The sequence below is a fragment of the Beta vulgaris genome, chromosome 3 (assembly GCF_026745355.1).
Source record: "Beta vulgaris subsp. vulgaris cultivar EL10 chromosome 3, EL10.2, whole genome shotgun sequence".
Lineage (NCBI taxonomy): Eukaryota > Viridiplantae > Streptophyta > Magnoliopsida > Caryophyllales > Amaranthaceae > Beta > Beta vulgaris.
In genome coordinates this window covers 7,985,921-8,010,999 of record NC_079204.1, presented here as the reverse complement: position 1 = coordinate 8,010,999, position 25,079 = coordinate 7,985,921, and the positions used below count along the sequence as shown (strand labels likewise).

Here is a 25,079-nt window from a genome sequence, read left to right as displayed (position 1 = left end):
TTTCGTCTTTAAATAAGGAGTTCGTGCATTCTACTACCTTCAAGTAAATGAAAGTGGAGTGATAATTCTTCATATGTGCCAATTTTAACTTGTTAGCAATAAATGTTAATCAACTTTTGATTTTCTACTAGTGCTTTATAAAATCAAAACATGACTATTAGATATATTAGTGGTGAAAGTTATATATGGGCAAATATATAAATAGTAAATTTTTTTTGTTAAATTAATTATCATAAGAGATAATTAATAATAATAATTTTTTTAAAGGACGAATATTAATAATTATTACTTCATAATAAATTTTGAGGAGTAGTATTTACGTTAGGGGTTATATTTATGTTATTAATGGTCAATTTTTATGTCTAATAAGGTCTAAATAAGTTTCAATCAGGTCCAATAAGGTTTAATAAGTTTCAATCAGGGCCAATAAGGTCTAATAAGTTTCAATAAGGTCAATAAGTTCCAATCAGGTCCAATAAGTTCCGATCAGGTTCAATCAGGTCCAATAAGTTGAATCAGGTCCAGTCAGGTTTAATAAGTTCCAATAAGTTCAATTCAGGTTCAATAAGTTCAATTTAGATAAATTCAGATAAGTTTAGGGCCAATAAATTGAAGAGAACGCACCCTTAAGAAACAGTGAATCAACAAAATACAAAATAATATTCATGAATCGTCATAGACATAGAGTCATAAAGCGTGCACATCAATACATCATTATGTCACATGGATAATTATCAATTAAAAAAGAAAATAATATATAATTAATTATAGTTCATAAGATGGATACAATAAAATATTAATTATTAAAATTATGTACTGGTCAAGACATCTATCTACACAAATATATTAAAAGGTGATCATAAACAAGGAATGATGTCACATGCCGCCTTCCCTTAGAGTATTTTGTTCCATGTAATTCACATACACTAAAAAAATAGAAAGCGCGTTATATGAGATTTGATCCGTGATCACAAACATATATACTAATGACTTAACCACTAAACTTAAGTGATACTTGATGTTATTACTTTATAGTAAAATATTAATAAACGAAAGATATAATTATCCGGGGCATAGTATGAGACTCTGGCCCTAAAAACTAGTTGTAATTATTAAAGGATGATGGAATTATTATTTATTAAATAATTTGAATCCGTATTTAATCATTTTTTATAAGGTTGTAACTTATTCACGGAATATATTCCCTTTGCTTTTTTTTTTTATTTTTTTTATTTGCTACATTGTTGTTGTGTAGTTTTTAAAATGTTAAATAATCTTTAATATCTCTTATTTCGTTTAAGTAAAAATCATATAAATTTGATATTATGAATCTACACATCGAGACGGATCTAATAAGACAACATATGACTATATTTTTACTTAAAAAAAATTAAAATAATCGATCAAAATTAGTGGTTCATTATTTCCCAAAACAACAATGTAACAAATAAAAAAAGCACATGGAGTATAATGGAGCAATACCGGAAACCCCTTGGTAAGAAAAAGGATCTTACTAGACCAACACCTCTCGTAGGTCAGCCAACCCAATTACACAAGTTAACGCTTGAAAGTTGGAGGATATAAAAGAATTTCTACTCTCAAGCACAAATAAAGAGTAATTCAAACTTGTAACTTCAAAATTACAACTCACAAGATGAGTTTCTCACCACCTCCGTCAAACAAGCTTGATTGGGGATGAGATTTCCTGCCTGCTAGTTTGTCATGACCACTTGCGAGCTGGGGTGGGTAGGTTGGACTTTGGTGGATCAAAAGTATCATAACTTATTAATACTAATTGCGGACTAATACTATCTACTTTATAGAATCCCACCAATGGGAATACACATTATTTCCTTACGTGGCAAAAAATGTTAAGAAAAGTATGATCAGTTTGTTTGAATTATTTAAACAAATTCAAATGAACTCCTTTTACAATAATTTATTGTGCACCGAGTATCTTATGGTATAGTCAGTATATATTTAATATAGTAAGTTTTTATATGATATAATCACCTTTTGTATAATCAGTTTATGATATATATATATATATATATATATATATATATATATATATATTATATATATATATATATATATATATATTATATATATATAATATATATATATATATATATATATATATATATATATATGTTTAAGTTCATATGAGAACCACCCTTACGGTGAGAACCGTGAGAACCACTCATTTTTCCTTATTTTACGAAGATTTTGATCATTTCATAACATTTTTGCTCATTTTTTATTTCACTTATTTTATGATTTTGCTCATTTAACAATTTTGTGCTCATTTATCAATGTTTTTTCTCATTTTACGTTTTGCTCATTTTACTTTTTTTTTCTCACTGAACTTTTTTATGCTCATTTTATGTTTTTCTTCTTTTACATTATTGTACATTTTACGTTTTTGATAACTTAATGTTTTCTACTCATTTTATGTTTCTGCTCATTTGTTACTTTTTTTTTGCTCATTTTAGGAGGTTTTTGCTCATTTTAAGTAGTTCTCACGGTTCTCACCATAAGAGGGTTCTCACTAGAACCCAACCCTATATATATATATATATATTCAGTTTTTGTGTGATATATCCATTTTGGGTTCACAATAACACAATAAATTATTGTAAACATGTTTCACCTATGAATTATTTTAATTATAAGTGGAATTGGGAAAATGCCTAATTCATATAATCATATAGGATCAATTTTGGTGGTATCTATATAAATATATTAAAAGGCATGCGAAAGAAAGCCTATGTGCTACGTGGCACTCTCATCAAATTTCTAATGTAAATGTTTTATGTCTATGTGTACTTCTCACTTTTTTAAAAAAATGTGTATGTGCAAGATATTGAACACGTGACATTTGAAATGAAAAATAAGAGTTTAACCATCATTACATTATCACTTTGTTGTTTAATGCTTCAAATAAAATATGATGAAATCTTGTAATAATTATAATTAACTCAAAAGCTAAAAAGACTTAAACAAGTATATACATCTCTAACACTCTTATTACGTAACTTACAAGAGAATACTGATGTCATATTCTCTTACCACAATTCCTTTTAAGGTATTGTTTTCAAACTCAAATTAAAACTTTCATTTTTTTTACTTATCACGTCGTGACGTAAAATTTTCAATTTCTTAGTAGACAAAAAACACGAGAAGTAGCAAAATAAATTATATGAAATTTAAAATAATAACATATTTGTTTATTGTAACCGACCTGAGGCATCGTCTGGACAAAAAAAAAAAACTAGTATTAATATAGAAGTAGTAATATTGATTTTAAAAAGTAGTATAGTAAAACAATATATAATTTGGTTATTAGTTTTACTAACACAATAATATTTGGAGAATTTCCTCAGATACCTCGAGTTTTGATGTAATTCTCAAATTGACACTCACATTTGGATAATTTCCTCGGATATCTTGAGTTTTGTTGTAGTTTACAAATTGACGCTCACATTTGGAGAATTTCTTAGGTACCCTCAACTTTGACTTTATGTTCAAAATACCTTTCTATCGATGAAGCCTTGACATCGTTAGATAGTCATCAATGAAAGACGATGGGAGGAGCGAGAGAGAGAAAGAAACCTAACGTGGTTGGAACTCCGTCAATATTAATGTATTCTGAGCTCAATGTCAAAGTTAAGGGGTATTTGAGAAATTCTCTAAATGTGAGGGGTAATATGAGAATTATATCAAAACTCAGAAGTACATGAGCAAATTTTCCTAATATTTTTTATTTCAGTATACAACATTTATAGATTGATGAAGTATATGTTTTCTATTATATTATATTACTTGTGTTTGATGATATGAACAAAAAAAATTGTTTATAACTAATATGAGCTTTATGGAGATCAGATTTCGATCTATACTATATAGCTCTTTCAAAAACCCGTGGTAAAACGAAATTCCTCTGGACTGCTCTCGCAGAGGCTACTCACTCAGAGGCTCAATAAGTCCCAAACCCCCTCCCCCCAACAATATTGAATTTTTGCTTCCACCAAAATTTGAACCTTGATCTCCTATGTGAGAGATAAAAAGTCATACCATTAAACTTAAGAGTCCTTGTGCATCTAGCCATTGATACAGGTACGGAAGTACCTTACCTAGTCAAATACATACAAGGCACATACTTAGGCACATACGAAAACTTACATCAACTCATTTGGACAAAAATATTGAATCCATTAGTAAAGGATCTAGCTAATTATAGGCAAAACCCCATAGCTCATGGCCCAAGGCACACACAACTATTTAATTTAGCATGCAAGACATTTAATAAATCCAAAACAAGCTCGTTTTCTCAATCAATACCTTTTTTTTTCTTTTTCTATTTTCCAAATTTTATTAATACTTAGTTCAAGATATACAACATCAAAATTAGCACATAGGTATCTGAAAATGTCACTCTTTTTTTTTCTTCATTTTCTGATCCACTTACTATATGTTGAACTGAAGCAACAATTAACAAACAACATTACATTTGTAAATATGGTAGCAAGAACTCTAGCCATTGATCATGAGCTTTGCAAAACTCCATTGGCTATCTGTGAAAACAAGGCATTTTCAAGCTCTCATCATGCATGAATCATGCTGCATTACTCAAGTGATAAATCCTCATCCTCAAACTCCATATCAACACCTTCATGGCCATCGAACTCGGTAAGGCCTAATAATGTCTCTATTGGGAGTTGATCTTCTGAAGTTTGTTCATTCCCAGGAAACATCTTGTTCATACCAATAAGAGATACCAATCTTATGAACTCTTTTATAGATTTACCATCTTTTAAAGGCAAATCCTTGTTCTTTTTCCCTTGTCTTCCATGCTTAAACAGAACATTATTTGATTTGAACATGGAACTCGAACTCTTTGATGTGCCTAAACCAGATTTTGTGTTACAAACTGCCTTGGATTTCAAGTTTTTAGGACGAAATTTCAGTCTTACAGAACTTGAGACTGTAAATCCGCCCTTTGGAGAGCTGAGATTAGTAGTAACTTGTGTGTTTCTTCGAGGTGAAATGTCGAAAGAATCCCATGTGAGATTCCAATCTGTATTTTGATCAGTAGGCCAAACTAATGGACCATCAGACTCCATTTCATCACCCCAATGATCAGTACATTCTGACAGATCAATGTCAAAAGAATTGTTACATGTCTTTAAAGATTCTTTTGGTGTTTCTTTTGGTGATATGCCTTCAAGATCATTCTCTAGTATCGGTGGCACCCTTCTCTTATAACGGCTAGCTCGTTTACCAATCTTCGACAACCTTTTCCCTCTTGCAGTAGTAGCAGCAGCAGCAGCAGTAGTAGCAGCAGCATTTTTTCGACATCCCTTCTTAAACTCGATGATCTTTGATGCACTTAAACCGGACATGAAAAGGATTCGCTTCCCATTTCTACCATGAAGCCGGAATCTGATAGAATCAGGAGTAACACAACCATCTTCTCTTGAATTTAACCTTATCTTATACACGCCTTTACGAGGTGAAACAGAAAAGGAATCCAAATCTTGATGATCCCAGTCACAATCCACCCCTAAAGGCCAAAATATGGGATCATCAGAATCAAGTTCCCAATCCATGGAGTCAGAAAGAAGATCAGAAGACCATTCACTCTGAGAAGCACTCTCTTGTGTTGATTTAGCAGAAGAAGAAACTCCAACATCAGAAGAATAAGAATCCCAATCAATCTCATGGAAGTTTGACTCCAAATCCTTTAATTGTGACTCCACATTTGAAATGAACTCGGAATCTTCCCCAGTCTGATTGACATCATTGATCAAAGACACCCACACACCGGTCCTATCCATATTCCAAAAAGTGGAAGAATCTGTGTGGGTGCTTAGAGCAATCGAAGAAGAACATGAAGAAGACTCAATGCTTTGAGAACGTTCAAGAGAGGATCCATTCACCTCATGCACAACTTCCTCTTCCTCTGCTTCCTCTGATTTTTTCGCCTCACATACAGATGCACTAGTAGTTTTTCCATTGGGTGTTCTTGATGATCTAGGAAGAAAAGAAAGCACCCATTCATCAAGACATGGATCAAGCGCGCTCATGAAGAGACCAAACTCTTGAGGAGACATGCTTCCTGATGACAACCACAAACAATCATCCGCGTTCTCCTTCCCTTCCTGCTCAATTTGTTTATCTAGATAAACATCAATATCCTCTTCTACTTTTATCGAATTCAGAATTTCCTTTCGCTTTTTGCAAATAGGAGCTAACTCCTTCACTCTTGACTTCATCATAGTATTGCTCTTTTGGTTTCTCTCAGAACTTGTACTACTCTTGCTCTTCTTTGTAAAAGAATTACAAGGAGAAGACAACGAGCTAGCCTTTCGAACAGGTCTCTCTTTACGAACCTCATTATTCACATCTTTTTGTGTACTCATCATCTTTTGTTTTCCCTTTCTTATACAAGGTGAACTAGGGGAAGAAATTGAGTCTGCTCTTTCAGCTAGCTTCTTCCCTTTAAGAACTTCATGATTGTCCTTCAAACAACTTCCACTTTGTTTCTCCTTCTTAGAAGGAGTACAAGGGGAAGATGATGAGCTCATTTTTCGAAGCAGTTTCTTCTTAAGGACTTCATTACTCCCACTTTCCTTCTCCTTCCTCGACGAAGTTGAGGAAGAGAATGACCCTGCTCTTTCAATAACTACCATAACTAAACTATTTTTGGAATTTTTCTGATTGTGCTGACTAAATAACAGAAATAACAGAATTGAAACTTCACAGGAAAGGAATTTTCAAACAAACAAACAAAGAACAACTTCTACAAAGAAACAACCTGATTTTTTGTTTTCTAACAACACATACCATCACCAAGCAACAGCATCTAGCAGTAGCACTAGCATCCCTTCAAGTCCACCATCGATCAAACTCGCGATTTTTCCTTACTCAAACATAAACATTTCTACCAAAATTTTATTTTTGTATGATCAGTGCATCATAGGATATATATTTTTTGAATGATATATATGATACTGGATGATCAACAAGTATAAGGTGAAATAGAGCTACATCAGCTCAAAAACAGTATAATTTCATGAATTTTCAAACTTTTTTTTGGGTGGGTTTTAGATGTTTTAAGTGGTAGGTAAACAATTTCATTTTTTTGGAGCCACAATGAAGGGACACTCAAGTTTGAGCAAGAGTTACATTATGATTATATACACTAAAATTCCAGTTTCTGAGGAAATAAAGTTAATTGACTTGTTAATAATCTGATAATATAAAGTTTAGAAATGATCAAAGTATAGTATGTGTCACTTTTACCATTAAAGTCCAAAAGGAACAGCTTCCATAAACAAATCAAAAAAGAACAATTTCCAGAATATTGAGTAGGTCAACAATGAGAACTTTCAGCAATGTTGGACAATATCCAGGAGACATATGATAATTTGTTAGTGGGAAAGGACAAACATTATTTTCAAAAGAAAGAGGGATTGTAATCTTTTTACTACTTTATGTCAACTTAAATTAGTATTTACATTAAACTAAAGATGATAGAATGATCTTACTTAATATCTTAATGAGTGTCATTATCTAAATAACAAAATTTTTAGTTTGTCTTCAGAGCACCATATACATCATACATGTATATGTAGGTTACTTAATTAACCCCTGCCGCCCTCTCCCCATGCCTTATCATATCTCTGTTTTATACTTCCTCCGTTTAGAAATAGTTGCACTGTTTCATGTTTTCACGCTTGCCGATGCATGGTTTCAAACATTAATATCTTCAATTATCAATGAATAAAAATTATAAAAATTTAATATTAAAAAAAGTATACATTGAAACGAATCTAACAACATCTCATTTGAAAATATTTTTCCTAAAATATAAGGTACCAAAGATAATCAAAGGCTAAAATGTAAATATTAAACACTATGCAAATGGTGCAACTATTTCTAAACGGAAGATTTTAGCCCATCCTTATCTCCATTTGTTTTAATCATGCTTCTTATTTCAATCTAATTTTTACATTAGTAACACATAATTTTAGCTATTAATATCCTCAATTGTCAATTAAGAAAAGGTACAAATATTTGATAGTTCGAATTCTGTAATGGGACATATACAATAACACATTACACAGATGACATTTGTTCAAACTAAAATACATGTGTCACGCTCTCATTAAAAAATTTCGCGACTATTAGAAGAAATTCTGTTACAGAAGAGCTATTTAACTAAAAATTCTTTGATAATCTTCTCACAAATTATATTATATGGAGTAATTTTTTGTAATAATTTGAATTAAATATGAATTTTGTGGATTATAACATTTAAATTTAATCTATAAAAAATATTTTCTTTAATATAATACATCCCGAATTTAGCTCGAACCAAAAATTATTGTGAAAGTCAAAAGTAGAACAACTAAAACATTGAGTCTCCCCTCTTTCGCTTGAATAGCCACAATAACCCATTATTAATCCTTTATTCTCGATAATAATGGAAAGCAGAGACGAAACCACAAAAATAACATAATAAATAGTGATATATAATAATATGTGAGAGTAAAAGTATTGTTCAGAGTTGAACTGAACTGAAATAAATCTTGTATTTAAGAAAAAGGAAGTTGATAGCTTGATATGCCTCATAACATGATAACATCCGTTGGGCATTAAAACATGGAGTCCATGATCTAGGAAGCAGATGTTACACAAAAGAAAAAACAAAACGTGAAGGCCATGATTTGTTGATAATATATTACTATTTTTTATTACAATTTCTTTGGTGTATCTTTATTTCCTATATTTCGGTGCTATGCATTAATTCATTTAATTGGTGTAAGTGCGCTTTAATTATACTCTGTTTCTAATAGGGAAAATGTCCTTCTAATAGACTTTTTATTTATCCTTTTTACGTTTTTCAATGTATATTTTCTATCATTAGTATTTTTAATTATATATTGTTAAAAAATATAAAAGATCGTTTTTCGTAATGTACGTAATGAGATGAATCAAACAAAATTTCAAATAACTATTTTTTTTATATATTAAAAAAAATTTGGAGGATTTTCCTTACTTGAAATAGTGCACCGATATTAGAAATACAAGTCTATTAAAAGACGAAAAGATGGAAATGGTATAAATTATGGAGTAATTAGTGTTGTCAAAGCTAATAAAGTCCAATCACATATTTTTTTGGGGATGTAAAGAGAGATATAGAAGCAAAACAAATACATGATTAACTAGGTCTAATCACATATAGTAGCGAGTATATATTTCTACTTAACCTCATATAATAAAAAGTATTAACTTTTCTACCATTTCAATAACATAACTAATGACAACTAAGGGCACGTTCGGTATTATTGTGGTTTTCTATTTTTTGATTTTTATAGTCATATGATATATGTCCTATAATGAATAAAAAATTAGTCAAATTTACTGGGAACATGATGATTTTGATAACTGGCAACTGAAAAGTGAAAACCACTTATTTTGGTTTCCAGTTTTCAAAAAAAAAACTGAAAACTGAAAACAAAAAACGATAACGAACGGGTCCTAAACGACTAAAAATGGAGAAGTTATGCTCATACTACCTCCAGTTCCTAAAGATCTTCCTTGTTACTGTTCCTACAAATACCAAGGAGGATCCATTTGTGTGGGGTGTAGGGTGGGGGTGGGTAAAGTAGGAGAGAGAAAGGGGTTAAGATAAATAAACAAATAAAAAGGGATCAAAGTAGGAGAGAGAAAGGGAGTAAATTGAATTAGTAATGTAATGGTGGACCATATGATAGGGACATGAGAGGGTAGAAAAGGGAAAAATATTTTCAAATAAGGAATAAAGTAAAAGAGGGAAGATCTTTTGGAAACACACTTAAACGAAAAGAGGGAAGATCTTTAGGAAACGGAGGGATTCAATGCTTATTAACTTCTTTGCCATAATCGAATTTCATCCCATCAACTCGATATTAAAATCAATTTTTTTGCCATAATCGAATTTCAGCCCATCAACTCGATATTCAAAAATACCTTATCAACGACATGAAGAGCATCGACATGACCGCAAAGGTCTCAGGAGAGTGAACTCCGCGACTTAGGAGCTGAGCTACGAGAACTCACTAAGAAAACTCAATGCTTCTCTTCGAAGTCCATAGAAGCGGAGATTGAGAGGTTTAGCTAAGAATCAGGAGAAATTGAGTGTGGTTTGATTTAGTGGAATTTGAGGAAAATGATAAAAAGGAGAGAACAAGTGACAACTACTCCCTCGGTTTCCTAAAGATCTTCTCTCTTTTCGTTTAAGTGCGTTTCCAAAAGATCTTCCCTCTTTTACTTTATTCCTTATTTGGAATTTTTTCCCCCTTTTTATTCTCTCATGTCCCTATCATATGATCTACCATTACATTATTAATTCAATTTTACTCCCTTTCTTTCTCCTACTTTAACCCCTTTTTATTTGTTTATTTATCTTAACCCCTTTCTCTCTCCAACTTTACCCACCCCACACTCCACACCCGTAGATCCTCCTTGGCATCTGTAGGAACAATAACAAGGAAGATCTTAGGAAACGGAGGCAGTATATTGTTTCAGTTAAATAGAAAGGGAAAAAGAATTGCGTGAAATTGAGAGATGGGTTTGGAATTTGCGATAGTAGCTAAGAATTGAAGAGAGAGAAACATAATTGAATTATTTATGTCTCTTTTTAGCATGGTTCATGGGATTGTTTAGAGCTTTGACAAAAAACATTAGCTAATGATGCAATTTCATTACTTATAGTTATTGATTAATGTGTTTTTAAATAATACCTATAAGTATTTCAATCTTTCTTATTCACAAACTGGAGGTAAAATTAGATAAAAACTTTCATTTTTGGTTTATTTTACTACTAAGTAATAGTTATTCTCAAAATATCGCTACACGCATAGCGTGCATAAAAAGCTAGTAACAATCTATGACAACACAATTTTATACCTTAAAAAAACTTAAATAGACCCAGGTGCACACTAACTTAGTGTGCACCAGGTTAATAATTAATTAGAAATGATGTAGTTTTTATTTTTTTAAATGATATAGTGAGTTTCGGCATGATATAGTGAATATTTGAATAATAATGAGGATTGTTAAGACATGATATGTGCTTTTGGCGCGGTACACACTAACATGAACCGGGTCCACGAAAGACAGATGTATTTATAGTTTTATCTCAACTTTCCTTTACTCATATATAAAGCTATTTTAGAATAGCCACAAAAATACAAGAAAATTTATAGTAAATCAAGGTGTACCACGCTCATGGTATACCTAAGACTAACTATTTTTTTGTGTTCATTACTCATTTAAATTCACCAAATAATCAACTACTCATTTCTAATCACTTCTGCTCATTAGCTCAAATGAGCAAATACTTGAGAAAACATGAGCACACACTTTTGTCCAAATGAGCAAACCTTTTCATTCATTTTCTCAAATGAGTATAAGTATTTAATTATTTTGAAACTGCAAAATTGATAATAAATGTGAAACTAAATCCATCATGGTCCATGGATCATGGATATGAACTCTAAAACATAGATATTTGGTTTTGCCATTAATGAAACTCAACTTTCTCAAAACATATTTCCCAATTCATCAATTTGATTAGCTACAATGAGAGATAAACCATGAAGCTAAGGAGAGAAAAGTTTGGAGGCTATAAATAACGGAGCAGAGAGAAATTTTGAGGTAAAAGAAATAACAGAAGTAAGAGAAATCTAAAACTAGTATTGATTCTCAAATCATCTTTTTCATCATCAATTATTTATTTCGCTCTTGAAAATCTTTGAAAACTCTAATGTTGACTCTCAAATATGAAATTCATTCTGTTTCATTGATGAAATTCGAAACACCAAAATGTTGTCTTTGTCAGTCATTAATTTCAATGAAGGTTGCAAATATGGAGGAGAGAAAAACAATGTATGAGAAATTTGGAGTTGAGAGAGAAACACTGTAGCAGAAAAATTTGAAATTGAAAAACAATGGAGGAGAGAGAAATTCGACAGTGAAAAACAATGGAAGAGAGAGAAATTTAGAGGTGAGAAAAACAACGGATGAGAGAACAAATTGGAACTCTGGAAGGAAGAGAAACAATGAAGAAAAAGAGGAAAGAAGATAGATAAATAAATTGTTAGGAATGAACATGAGTAGGTAAGAGCAACAATGAAAAAGACGAGTAGGAAAGAAGAGAGAGAAATAAATCATTTGGAAAAATTATTACAGAACTACCCCTAGGTGTACCATGAACATATTATACATGTAGAGATGGCCAACAGTACGGGTAAATCCAGCTCAGCCCACTTTGTGGGCCGTGTAGGTTGAGCCCGCAAAAAGCCCAGTCCAGCTCGCCTCGAACCGTGAAATTGGTGGGTGGATCGTGGGCTGCATTTTTTTAACCCATGAAAACCCGAAACTAAAATCATCCAGTCGTGTCCATGAAACCGGCCCAGTCCGACCATGAACCGGATTAGTCCAACCCAAGTAATTATTCAACCAAATTATATATATTTTAATAAAATTGTATAATCAAATTGCATATATTATAATTCAATCAAATTCAAAAATAATGAAATTATTCAATAATATTAATAATTATATATATTATTTAATTAATTTTAAAGATTTTATGTAACAATGATGAATAATTTCAATGATTCAAAAATTTAAAAAAAAAACATTTAAAAGTTTCTCATATCGAATCGCTAGCCCGCCAAGCCCACGAAACGCTCCCTGAAATGTGAAAATCGATAACAGACAAGTGTGGGCTAAGATTTTTGAGCCCATGGACCATCCCAAATCGTGAATTGCACAGTCTGTTCTCGAACCGTGATGTTATTGTTCGGTTTAAGGAATATTTGAGTTCTTGTTTTCATATGAAGGATTTGTGTATATTGAAAGATTTCTTAGGCATTGAGGTTGCTAGGAGCAAGGAAAATATTTTTTTGTCACAACGCAAACATGCATTGGATGTATTAACAGAAGCTGGCATATTAGGTTGTCAACCCATTGACATGCCTATGGAGCAGAATCATCGCTTCGCTTCCGCCGATGGGTCGCCATATCCGCATCCTGACAGATATAGGCGCCTAGTTGGTCGCCTGGTCTATCTGTCTGTTACTCGTCCTGAGTTAAGTTATGTTGTTCATACTCTGTCTCAATTTCTTATTGCACCACAGTTTTGTCATTAGATGCTGCTCTTCGTGTTTTGCGTTATCTAAGAGGAATCCCTGGCCGGGGTATTGTGTTGTGCCCTTTGGGTAATATGCAACTTACTGCATTTTGTGACAATGATTGGGCTGCTTGTTCGTTGACTCGGCGTTCTGTTACAGGTTATTTGGTGTTTTTGGGTCGTTTTCTTGTCTCTTGCTGGAAGACTAAGAAACAACCTACCGTAGCTCGTTCATCTGCAGAGGCTGGGTATAGGGCTATGGCTGTTACTACTTGTGAGCTAAAGTAGTTGAAGTATTTGTTGCCTTCTCTTAGTATTTTGTATCCTAAGCCTATGTGTTTGTATTCAGATAGTCATTCTACTATTATTTCAAAGAATCCCCTTTTTCATGATCGTACGAAGCATATTGAGGTAGATTGTCATTTTGTTCGCAATGAATTGACTTCTGGTCACTTATCTACCTCCTATATTTCTACTAGACATCAATTAGCAGATATCCTGACCAAAGCTTTGGGACAACGCCAATTTGGTTTTCTACTACGCAAGTTAGGCATTTGTGATCTTCATGCTCCAACTTGAGGTAGAGTATTGGAGTATTATGTTTATTAGGAGTCTTGTATTATATTCCTACTAGTCTTCTATGCACGCGATGCGTGCGTCGATTATTTAGGTCTATTCTTAATAAATTTCATCAAAATATAATTATGAAAGTGTGATCTATAATTATTGTTATACAAACTACTGTAATCTATAAAGTTTTTAGAAATTGAGATAAACATTTAGATGTAAAGTTTTGTAATCAAATTAAATTTGTAATTTTGTTATTGAGTAACCATTTTTCTCATTATGTCAAGTTACTTTGTTAATGCTTATTTAGTTTATTATTGAAAAATTTGACCCATCTTTAAGTTAGGAAAGAATATAATTGTACAAAATCTGAATATCCAATTAAGTATATATATTTAGCTAAGGATATAAAAGACATTTTATTGTTGGGGGACACCATAACTCCCCCTTGGCTTATATAATGGAGATCTGTAAAATTGTTAGGATATCTAATTTGATAAGATGTCTGGTATTAGATTATATATATATTAATAAGAACATTGAGAGTTCTCCAATATTCCAAATCTTAACATCAATCCCTTTTCTTTTTGTACCTCATATATTTTAAATTCAGCCAAGCAAGAAGATTTGTTTGTCCTTTTTTTTGTTTTGTTTTGTTTCCTTTTGGTGGCGGTACGGTACGTTGATTAGATGAATATTTGCTGAATTCATGTATATGTATGATTATTATCATCTCTAATTTCCTACGACTAAATAATTTTATTTCCTCTTTTTTATGAACTTGTTTGGTAGAAGAGCAGCCCAAAATATAAGATACAAATCCTCAAAAGAAGAAAAGAACTAAGAAGCGTCATTTTAATTGCCCAGAATGGTTAAATAACTTGAAGCTCAACTTGTTAAGCATGGCCTTTGAATACTGACGAGAAGACATCTTCCAGTCCATCCCAGTGTGCATCATTGCCTTGAACTCGTTGAAATCTATCCGACCATCCTGCATTTTTCAAACACAATATTACATGCATATTATGATATTTTCGTCAAAAACTTCTATGATATAACACGAATTCTTAGGTGTAACTGTTATACTATAATCAGAAGGCGTACATGCATTATAAGTAAGAAGGGTTAGGAGTATAATTGATTTTCTATTAATTACCTTATCTAAGTCTGCATCAAAAAGAATATCACGTATGACTTGTTCACTTTTGGTGCCATCAAGAACATCGTCTAAAAACAACTCCTCCTTTAACTCCTCAAACTCAATGTACCCACTTTGGTCTTTGTCAAAGAACTTGAAAGCACGTCGAAGATGTTCATCATCACCCATTTTTTGAAGGTGGATTGAAAGTGCAAGGAATTCTCCACAGTCTAAGGTTCCATTCCCATCCAAGTCCGCCTACAAATTAGAGAATAAACAATAAGCCTTGATGAGTTGATGGTTCATTTGACGAGTTGTAACAAATGATAATAAATATAATAAATTAACATGTTATTTTTACTATAATTCTATGGTTATAGAATTCCATCGTTATAATTAAAGATGTGTTTTTATTTATAGATTTCCGAACTAATAGGTAATTTTTGACTGAAAAGAACATATTGTATATATAATGTCTTGGATGTAAATCTTACAGCATCTAGGATCATTTGAACATCTGAATCAGGAAGGGCATGCCCAAGCTTAAGAAGGCCTTGTTTGAGCTCTTCAAAGCACAAGCTTCCATTCTTATCAGTGTCCATCATATGGAAAGTTCTTCTTAGCTTATCTATCTGTTCATCTGGTAAAGTGTCTGCTACAACCTACAATTAAGAATAATAATACTTATAAAAGAATATATTTAATGCACATAAATCAAAAATAACTCATTTATATTGAAATTATTAGCCACATCCATCTATTAAAATCAAGTAATCAACCATCCATACGATGGTTGGTTTAATCAACCATTCAATGTAGCCACATATGTAGGGGTGAAAGTTATTCGGATAAAATCCAAAATCCAATCCAATCATATCAGAATTAGTAATTCGGATGGGATTTGGATTGTGTTCGGATTGAGATTTTTTTTAAAAATGGATTTTTGGATCGGATTGGATTGAGGGTGATCGGATCCAAAAACCTAATATAATCAAATAGTAATATGCCTTGTATTATGTATCTGAATTGGGCTTAAGTGCTTAACTGATTTTTTTTATAAAAAAAACCTACTCCATAATCCAATACACATAGCACTTCAACCCTTCCCCTAAAACACTAAGTGCACTTAATTCCTCATTTCCTAAATCTACTAAGTTGTTGTTGCGCTTAATTCATTTAATCGAAACACTAGAGTTTTTTAAAAATCGAATTTTCGGATCGGATCCAATCTAGAGTATGACAATTCGGATTGGATTGGATCCGATCCAAACACTAATTGGTTTGGATTCGGATTGAAAAATTGATATCCAAATTTTATTCGGATCGGATTGGATTGGATTAGGCCCTAATCCAAATAACCACACATCGAATTTTCACCCCTACACATATGGAAGTTCTTCTTAGCTTATCTATCTGTTCGATCATCTAGTAAAGTCTCTTCCTAAATTGTTTTAGTTAACCCATTTCCTTTAGGCACACACTTGTCGATAATTAACTATTAAGAAGAAAGAATTACATAATGTTGATATTTGGATAGTATACATTGAGACGAATCTAACAAGAGCCACATGTCTATATATTTCCTTCAGTATAAATTGTAAGAGATAGTTAAAATCATGTAGGTGAATAATGTCAAAAGTCAAAACGAATAAAAAAAGAAAAACAAGGAAGAAGTATATGTTTTCTATTTTCTAAATGATAGTATAATAAATCTCTAACAGGTATATGTGTTAGACATAAGTTTTTGTATGTGTAACAAATATTGTTTGTGTATGTGTCAAATATTGTTTGTATTGTTTTCCCCTTATTTGTTATACTGAACACAAACAATATTTATAATATACAAAAATAATATTTAATACATGAAAACTTGTGTTAGATACATCTAACTATTAGCGATTTATCGAGCCTCTTTCTAAACCTCCGTACCTCTTTAACATATTGCTCATTATTAACATAGATTTTCATAAGAATTAAGCATAGTGAGATAAACCAGAACTAGTACAAACTAGGTCTATAGAAACTTACTCTAAGGACTTTCTTCTTGAATTTGTTCATCAAAGAGAATTGCTTGATTCTCGTCCTCACATTTTGGCCTAATGGAATATCGGCATTGTTGTTGGCGTTTTTCATCCAAGGGTGCTCTTCATTGCAGAACATGAAATACAACCATACATCATAACACTTAATAAGTAAATGAAGTTATTAAGTGGATACAATCCTACAATTTTGATCCCTCCATTCGAAATTGATCACATATATCAACACTGTAATTTGAACTAGTAATGTGACAACTAAATCCGAACAAACAGAGTAAAAAAAAAATATGACTTATATATATGATATTAAGTTATTTAATCAAAAGGTTGTTCTAATAATGTAATACAAGAGACAGGAGGACTTTTACCTAGAACTTCCTCAACAGATAAACGGTTGTAAGGATTTTGATGAAGCATATGTTTTACAAGATCCTTTGCTTGAGGAGATACTCTTGGCCATGGATCTCGTTCGAAATCTATTACTCCTTTTACTATTGCTTGTGCTATTCCTTCTTCAGTCTCTGTATGTCAAATAGCTGAACCAAATTATCACAAATCTATGGTTTTCTTCATTTTATTAACCATTAATGTCATTTAGCTAGTATTGGTGCAAATTAGTAGGTGCAAACATCTGTATGGTGGGGAAGGTGCGCACGATGAACATCAAACACTAGGTTATGAACATAAAGACCAATACCAGTCAACATATACTAATAGAGATGTACATATGTTCATTTGACTTGTTAGTCATGTACATGTGTCATTTGACTTATCATTCATGTACATTTGACTTGTTAGCCATGTACATGTGCGCACCTTTCTTGTCATACGGATGTGTGCACCATCTACAAATTGTAGTATTGAAGATGGAGAATGAATCTATTTATGTGGAGTTTCTACATCTTACAACAAGTCTAATAGAACTAATTACCTGCCCAAAAAGGAGGGACTCCACAAAGTAAGATGTAAAGGATAACACCGGCACTCCAAACATCAATCTCAGGTCCATAATCTCTTCTTAGTACTTCAGGGGCCATGTAATATGGACTTCCCACTATTTCGCTAAACCGCTGACCTAACACCCATACACGCTTTTAGCTTAGTCATTAATTAATAGAAATTAAAGAACGAAATTAAGGAAAATGGAAAAAATTTCCAACTATAAATTGGCCTCAACATCATGAATTATAGCTTGAGTACACTCAACACCACCAAATATGACTAAAAGCCTAAACACCACCAACTATGAGTCGGGGTTTGGTGCATTCTGTACCACCAACTAAGAGGTGGGGTGCAGTATGTACCACCAACTACGGGGTGGGGTGCAGTCTGTACCATAAAAACCCATCATCTTCGGTAACATATTAGGCTTCCAAATTCATTTATGGTACGGAATGCACTCCGATCAACCCCATAGTTGGTGGTGTTGGGTGCACACGAGATATAGTTCAGGAGGTTGAGGCCAATTTTGCGTTGAATTAATTATTAGTAGATAATTAATCTTAAACCTTCCATGTGCTATATTGTTTTAGGCCAGTAGCTTATAAAAATACCTGGCTCGAAAAATATAGAGAGCCCAAAATCAATAGCTTTAAGGGAAGCACTCTCATTTTTGTTTGAAAACAAGAAGTTTTCAGGCTTGAGATCGCGATGTATGACTCCATGTTCATGACATACCTACATGTATGCATGTAAACATGATGAAAACAAACATTATTTAGAATTTAGATAATTCATCAAAAATCAATATTAATCTTAGACAAAAACAATAATATGATTAATTACCTTAACAACTTGCAAAATTGTCTTAACAACTTGAGCAGCAGCTCTCTCAGAATAATGTCCCCTAGAAACAATCCTATCAAAAAGTTCACCACCTTCACATAACTCCATGACCAAATAAACTGCATCCTTATCTTCATAAGCTTCTTTAAATGTAACAATATTAGAGTGTTTAGGCAAATGTCTCATGATCTCAACCTCCCTTCTAACATCATCAATGTCGATATCTGTCCTAAGTTTGCTCTTTGATATCGTCTTGCATGCATAATTCTCCCCAGTTTCAAGCTCCATGCATTGGTACGTAACACCAAATTCCCCCCTTCCCAACTCCTTTCCAAACTTGTACTTTTGCTTTATATTGTCCCTCACGGTTGGATCCACCAACACGGTGATTGAACGCGAATGGTAGGTTGACGACCTCGATTTCCTCCCCACCGTGCTGCTATGCTCCTCATCAGCAGGTAGGGATAAGGATCGGTTCATGCCATTCTTCCCACCTTTTTTTCTTAGGTTTCGTGCTACATTTGGGGGTATTGTTGACATGCAACCTCCCATTGTAGGGAAGGTTGATTTTTTTTTGGCTCTATTTTTTTGTAGGAGGCCTTTTGTTTTGTGTTAATGTGGAAGGGACATTGGGAGGGGGGTGTTTTGGTGTAAGGGGGGAAAGGGAGAGGAAGAGGAAATTGAGGAAAATTTGGGATGGTGTAATTTTGGAAGGAAAAAAGAAAAAAGGGGGGAAGAGATATGATTGGTGACATCTAGAAGCCTCCCTTTTTTCTAGGGGGGTTATTTGTTTGGATTTAGAATATTTTGTGCAATTAGGAAAATTTTTATGTTAGTGGTTAAGTGTTCTTTGAAGAGTTTTTCTGTTTACCTAGTTTTGCCAATAGGTAATACTTGAGTAATACTAGTTGTTTTTCTTAGTTACTTTTTCTGTTTCAAAATATAAGGCATTTACAATTTATAAAAATATATTTTGATCATAAATATCTCTCACAATATGATAAATAAAATTATAAAAATATATACCATTGAATTCGTCTTGAAAAATACTATAGTAAATTTTTTTTTAAATTTTTTTTCTATCAATATAAACTTAGAGTAATTAACGATCAAAGGTTGCTATCTCCAACATCGTGTGTGTCTTATATTTTAAAACGGAGGGAGTATATTGATCTGTTAGCTAACTACTGTACTTCATAGGGGGTGAGATTGGAGCAAAATTTGATGATTTTTTTGGTAGTCTCTACAGAATTCCATGACCTTATTAATGGATTGTTTTTGTAAATGGACTGACTCAACTTTATATATAGTACTTGGATTTGTAAGTTCTTTATTTATTTTTTTCTTTTTTTTTTTTGGTTTTGACTTTCTTTTATTCACCTTTAATTCCACAATATTATTTGTCCATTTCTATTTGACCGATTGTAATTTGTAATGTTTCCTTTCGTTAATAAAATCATTTCTACCAAAATGATATCTTTCGTTTTTAATTGTATATATCGCGATGCATGGTATTTTAGGAGATCCGTATAATTTAGAAGAGATACAAGAGAAATGTAAAAGGTGTCCATGAAAGGAGAGAAAGAGTGAACTAATCCATATACCAAAGAAGGTATCTTGCAACAAATTAAAAACATCCAAAATAAAAAAGTGTTGCAAATAAAAAATAAAGATTGTATTTCTCTATCTTTTAGGTCAATATTTTTATTGATTAAATAGAGATTTACTATTTTTTTTTTCCATATTTACAAGTCTATTTGCTATTTGAAATTGCTATTTTTCAAAACTTATTTTTATTAAATAACTGATATAGACTAATTAGGGTTTACTAAATACATTTTTTTTTAAAGTTGAAGACGACATATTAACATGCCATCAGTGCATAATTCCGTCTCATTAATTATATTTCTCAATATTTGTGCAAAGTCACGTTTAACATAGTCTAATAACGAGTTTGTGGCCTGTGTTATCTCAGAGGACTATTATTTAACCTAACACTACATGATCAAATAGAATTACGCTTCATATCGATCCAGTTAAATCCATGAGTAATTACTTAAAACTCTCGAGGTAAAGTCTATCTAGAAAACAAATAAAAGAGAAAACATGTATTCTTATTAAATTTATACCAAAGGAAAGATGAATATATCACCTTGGAAAATTGATTGATTAGAGAAATCTTCTACAAAAAAACAAAGAGAAAAGGAATCAGTTAAATAAACAAAAGAGATTTGGAAAAATAAAGTTCCATTTATCCCAAAAGCCAAAAAAAAATTATGCCAGATTAGCTAATACCTTCTTGAAGAGGAAATACAAAAGTTAGTTTGAGGATCATACACTTATCATAACTATTAGTTATATATTCATATATAGAGAGGGATAGATTTCAGTTAATAGCTTAATTAAGCAATAATTGAATTGATAATTGAACTTTGTGCAATGAAAATATTGACAGGATTTAGGAGTGATTAGCAAATTAATTACATATGCAATCAACAAATTTGTGCTAAGATTAACAATTTCACTGACCTTTTTTATGGGTGTCGCCATCTAACCTTTAATTTAAACTCCAAACATCTCTTAATCCGTACTTTTTCAAACAACAATTTTAAAGTTCAATTAGTAGCAATTATAATTCTACCGCTAGCCTATTAATTAAGAAGTATAGGAGTGTGACATTCATGGTGAATTTCGAAAGGGGAGATGGAGTAAGAGGATGACTACAAGGAAATAAGAAAAATAAACTTGACTGCAAGTAGGTGTTGACCGCCACATTACTAAATTCTTTCCAAACATAATCATTGCGCAAATATGGATCATTAAAAGGTGCTAGCTAAGGGCCTGTTCTCCCCAGCTTATTTTCAGTTCAGTTCAGTTCAATTCAGTTCAGTTCAGTTCAGTTCAATTCAATTCAGTTCAGTTCATTTCAATTCAGTTCAGTTCAGATCAGTTCAGTTCAGTTCAGACCAGTTCAGTTCAGTTCAGTTCAGCTCTTGACAATACTTTTACTCTCACATATCACTATTCATTTCAGTTCAGTTCAGTTCAATTCAGTTCAGTTCAGATCAGATCAGTTCAGTTCAATTCAGTTCAGTTCAATTCAGTTCAGTTCAGTTCAATTCAGTTCAGTTCAGTTCAGTTCAGTTCAGCTGTTTTATGCCGAAGAGAACATGCCCTAAATAGTGAGTCTTTAGAAATTCTTACCTAAGGTTAGGGGTTCGAGCTTGAGCTTAAGCATATATATTTTTTAAATAATGATCGATCATCTGAATTATTGTTGGTTAATTTTACACATGGCAAAATTCTAGTGGGAGGAGGGTGCCACGTGGTGCATAAACATTGTCTACCACACCTTTTAATATATTTGTATAGATTGTACTTGGAACATATGACTATTTCGGGCAATCACATCTAGACCTGGACATGGGCCGAGCCGGGCCTGTTCACAGGCTTAGCCCGCGAGCTTGGGGTAATGGTGGTTCGAGAATGACTCAAGCTCATTAATGGCGGGTCGTGTCGGCAGGTCCTGAAATTTTCAGATTTTGTCCATGGCCCGACCTGAGCTCACGACCCTACAGGCTGGGCTCGTGCCTCTTGCAGGCCAAGCTCGTGTTTTAAGTTGTTTTTTTTTTTGAATTTTTAGCAATTGTAGACTAAAAAATATTTGGCCCACGGGACACAAGCCACATAGGCGGGCTCATGATGAGCCGAGCCTGAAATAAAATTTCTTGATCGTGGTAGGCCCACTATCCACGTAGCAAACAACAAATTAGGCCGGGTCTCAAGCGGGCTCGGACCGGGCTGTCCCGTGTGCTGGCCCAATTCAAACCATGCTCATCTCTAATCTGTCTACATCTATATCCTCTATCAATCTATCTCTTTTGTACATATATAAAAGGGCAAAATTACACTATGTATGTTCCTTGTAGACTTGTAGCGAAATCTAGCAGTATATTTATGAAAGTATATATACTCGTGAAGGATTACAAAATATAAGAACCTCTCATATAAAAAATAAATACAAAATATAAGAAAGAGATTTGTGTAGATATGACTATATGAGTCGTATGTAGCAACTAGCAACATCTATACAACATTACATTCCTAAACCAGATCTCATTACCCCTACATCTATATTCTATACCTTCTCACATACAATTAGCTATATTCAGAATACATGTTGTTGTCGTCGTCCTTGAATATTGTACCAGTATTTACTGTAACATATTTCTCGCGATCTATTGTTGTGGAATTAATAGGCAAGAATAAGTGAGACCACTTTGGTGGACAAAATATAGGTGGAAAACTGGATGAATCATGAAGCAAGAAAGAAACTGAGTTGCTCCATTGATGTTCTAACATTTGTAACAACAAAAACAAAAACCCCATTATTGAGATTGCAATACACAAGTATACTTCTTCAGCCATTACAATTGTTCCTTACCTTTTCTTCTTTTTTTTTTCTTGAGAGAACACTGAACTTTGAAGAGAGAGAAATAGAAGATGTTAATGATAATGATAATGATAAAAGGTAAGTCATTTGTCTCCTTAATAGGAGAAGTTATAGTGAATTTGAGAAAGGTGTATTCAATGTACCTTGAAAATGCATGCATGATTGTAACTTGTAAGAGAAATAGAGAATAGATTCAAGTGTGTTGATTTTTCAAGTTCAATGGATTTGATAGTTAGTGTTAAGAGAGGATAGAAATGCACGTGTATTGTGTATTGGTGTTCCAAGTGGGTACAATTATTTTTTCCCTAAGATTCTGTACTCGTGTGCTCGTCAATCATTTTTTTTGTTAAAACGCACTAGGATTTAGAAGTATTAAATTGAATAGCACACAAGTTTTCATTAAATGTAATGTGGTCCAATCAAATTATTATTATTTCAAAAAAAAAGTATAGGAGCTATGAAGAAAGTCAAATTAACTACTTTTTAGATAAGGTAATACAAAATAAGTTTAAGACACCTTTTCTCAAGAGAAACTACTAACGAATTAAAAAGGACAAACTAAGCTAGCGTTCAATCGCACCAGCAACCATGTCTAATACGATAGCAGAAATAAAATCACATTTTTTTGAAAGATAATTTGTTGTCCTATTAGATTCCCAAGAAATGAGAAAAGTAAGTGAAATTGAAGTTCTGAAGAAGAAATCGAATATCCTCAATGAGAATATGTAGGCTGCAGCAACCATGGGCAAGCATAAATACCTTGCAAAATCCGAATGGTCACTTGATTGTCACCTTCAATATAAAGAGTATGAATGTTAACCTGTCTTGCCAACAGGAGTCCATTCGTTAACCCTATGCTTCAGCTATGATAGCAGAGGCTTGCCCTAAACGATAAGTTTGAGCCGTAACAAGATTGCTTTGAGAATTATGAATAATTACTCCTGCTACCACTAAATTCGCGATTACTGTGAAATCCTCATAAAAATTCACATTGGGCCGTCATTGAATGGTTCTTCACCCTAAGCAAACCTAAAGTGGGTCAAACTCCCAATATCCTAGCCCCTAGCGTGGTCTCCTCCTCCTCACTATCTAAAAATAAATATAGGTGGTTCTTTCTACTTAGATACTAGAGAGACCCACACCGCTACTATTTATAGAGATCATAATGGGAATTATTAGATCGAAGGCATCGATACTTATACCTTCGCATCTGATACGACTGATGCTGATTCATGCCATCTTATTGGCACTGAAATGGATTGAGGATCGGAAAATAAATTGGCATCATTGTAACATAGCCGCCTATTGTAACATTACTGTATAGGCTATTCACCATGATCATTTATTATTATTTATTAGGAATTTTGTTAAATGACGCCCTTTTTTTCCCTACTAAAGCCCTGTATTTTGTATAAAAATACGAGGGTCTTTCCTTTTTCTTTCCCCTCCATTCCCCATCCCTCACTCATTTCCCTTCCATTCCCCCTCCATTCCTCCTCACCTCTTCCATTCCCTCTCATCTTTCACTCTATCTCTCTCTCTCATCCCTTCTATTTCCTCCATTGAAGGACTACAAGATTTTAAAATTTTCCGACAAGTTTATATTTTCCAACGACTTCAAAATTTTTTACCATCTCGTTATATTACGAGGAAACGCTAAATGTAATTATAAAAAATTCGAATAAAACTGATAGAATGTCTTGAACCTGGCGCTTCGAAAAATTTAACACGGGGTTTAGTCCATTTTAGGCGCCTGAGAGGTTCGGGCACTTATTTTAGGCTCCATCGTGGGCATTTTCAAGTCATTATAGTCCTTTTTTAATTAAATGAATTGTAAATTTCATGTATTTTATTTTTTTAATTAATATTAATAATGCAACAACGTGGCCGAAAAAGTTGCACGTAATG

General features: G+C 32.8%; 2 protein-coding genes across 2 annotated transcripts; one reads left to right on the top strand and one right to left on the bottom strand.

Moving 5' to 3' along the window:
- The first annotated feature begins 12,893 nt into the window (after nucleotides 1-12,893).
- LOC125495464 (uncharacterized mitochondrial protein AtMg00810-like) lies at nucleotides 12,894-13,477 on the top strand. Its single transcript, XM_048640189.1, has 2 exons — nucleotides 12,894-13,152; nucleotides 13,197-13,477. The coding sequence occupies exons 1-2, from the start codon at nucleotides 12,894-12,896 to the stop codon at nucleotides 13,475-13,477; spliced, it is 540 nt and encodes a 179-aa protein (XP_048496146.1).
- A 910-nt stretch (nucleotides 13,478-14,387) lies between these two features.
- Nucleotides 14,388-19,270, bottom strand: LOC104888515 (calcium-dependent protein kinase 24). The gene is made up of 8 exons (XM_010673523.4): nucleotides 18,719-19,270; nucleotides 18,487-18,610; nucleotides 17,865-18,008; nucleotides 17,302-17,454; nucleotides 16,923-17,038; nucleotides 15,389-15,556; nucleotides 14,913-15,152; nucleotides 14,388-14,747 (listed from the first exon to the last, which is right to left on the bottom strand). Exons 1-8 carry the CDS (start codon nucleotides 19,268-19,270, stop codon nucleotides 14,607-14,609), a joined length of 1,638 nt encoding a protein of 545 aa, XP_010671825.1. The 3' UTR covers nucleotides 14,388-14,606.
- Nucleotides 19,271-25,079: the final 5,809 nt, after the last annotated feature.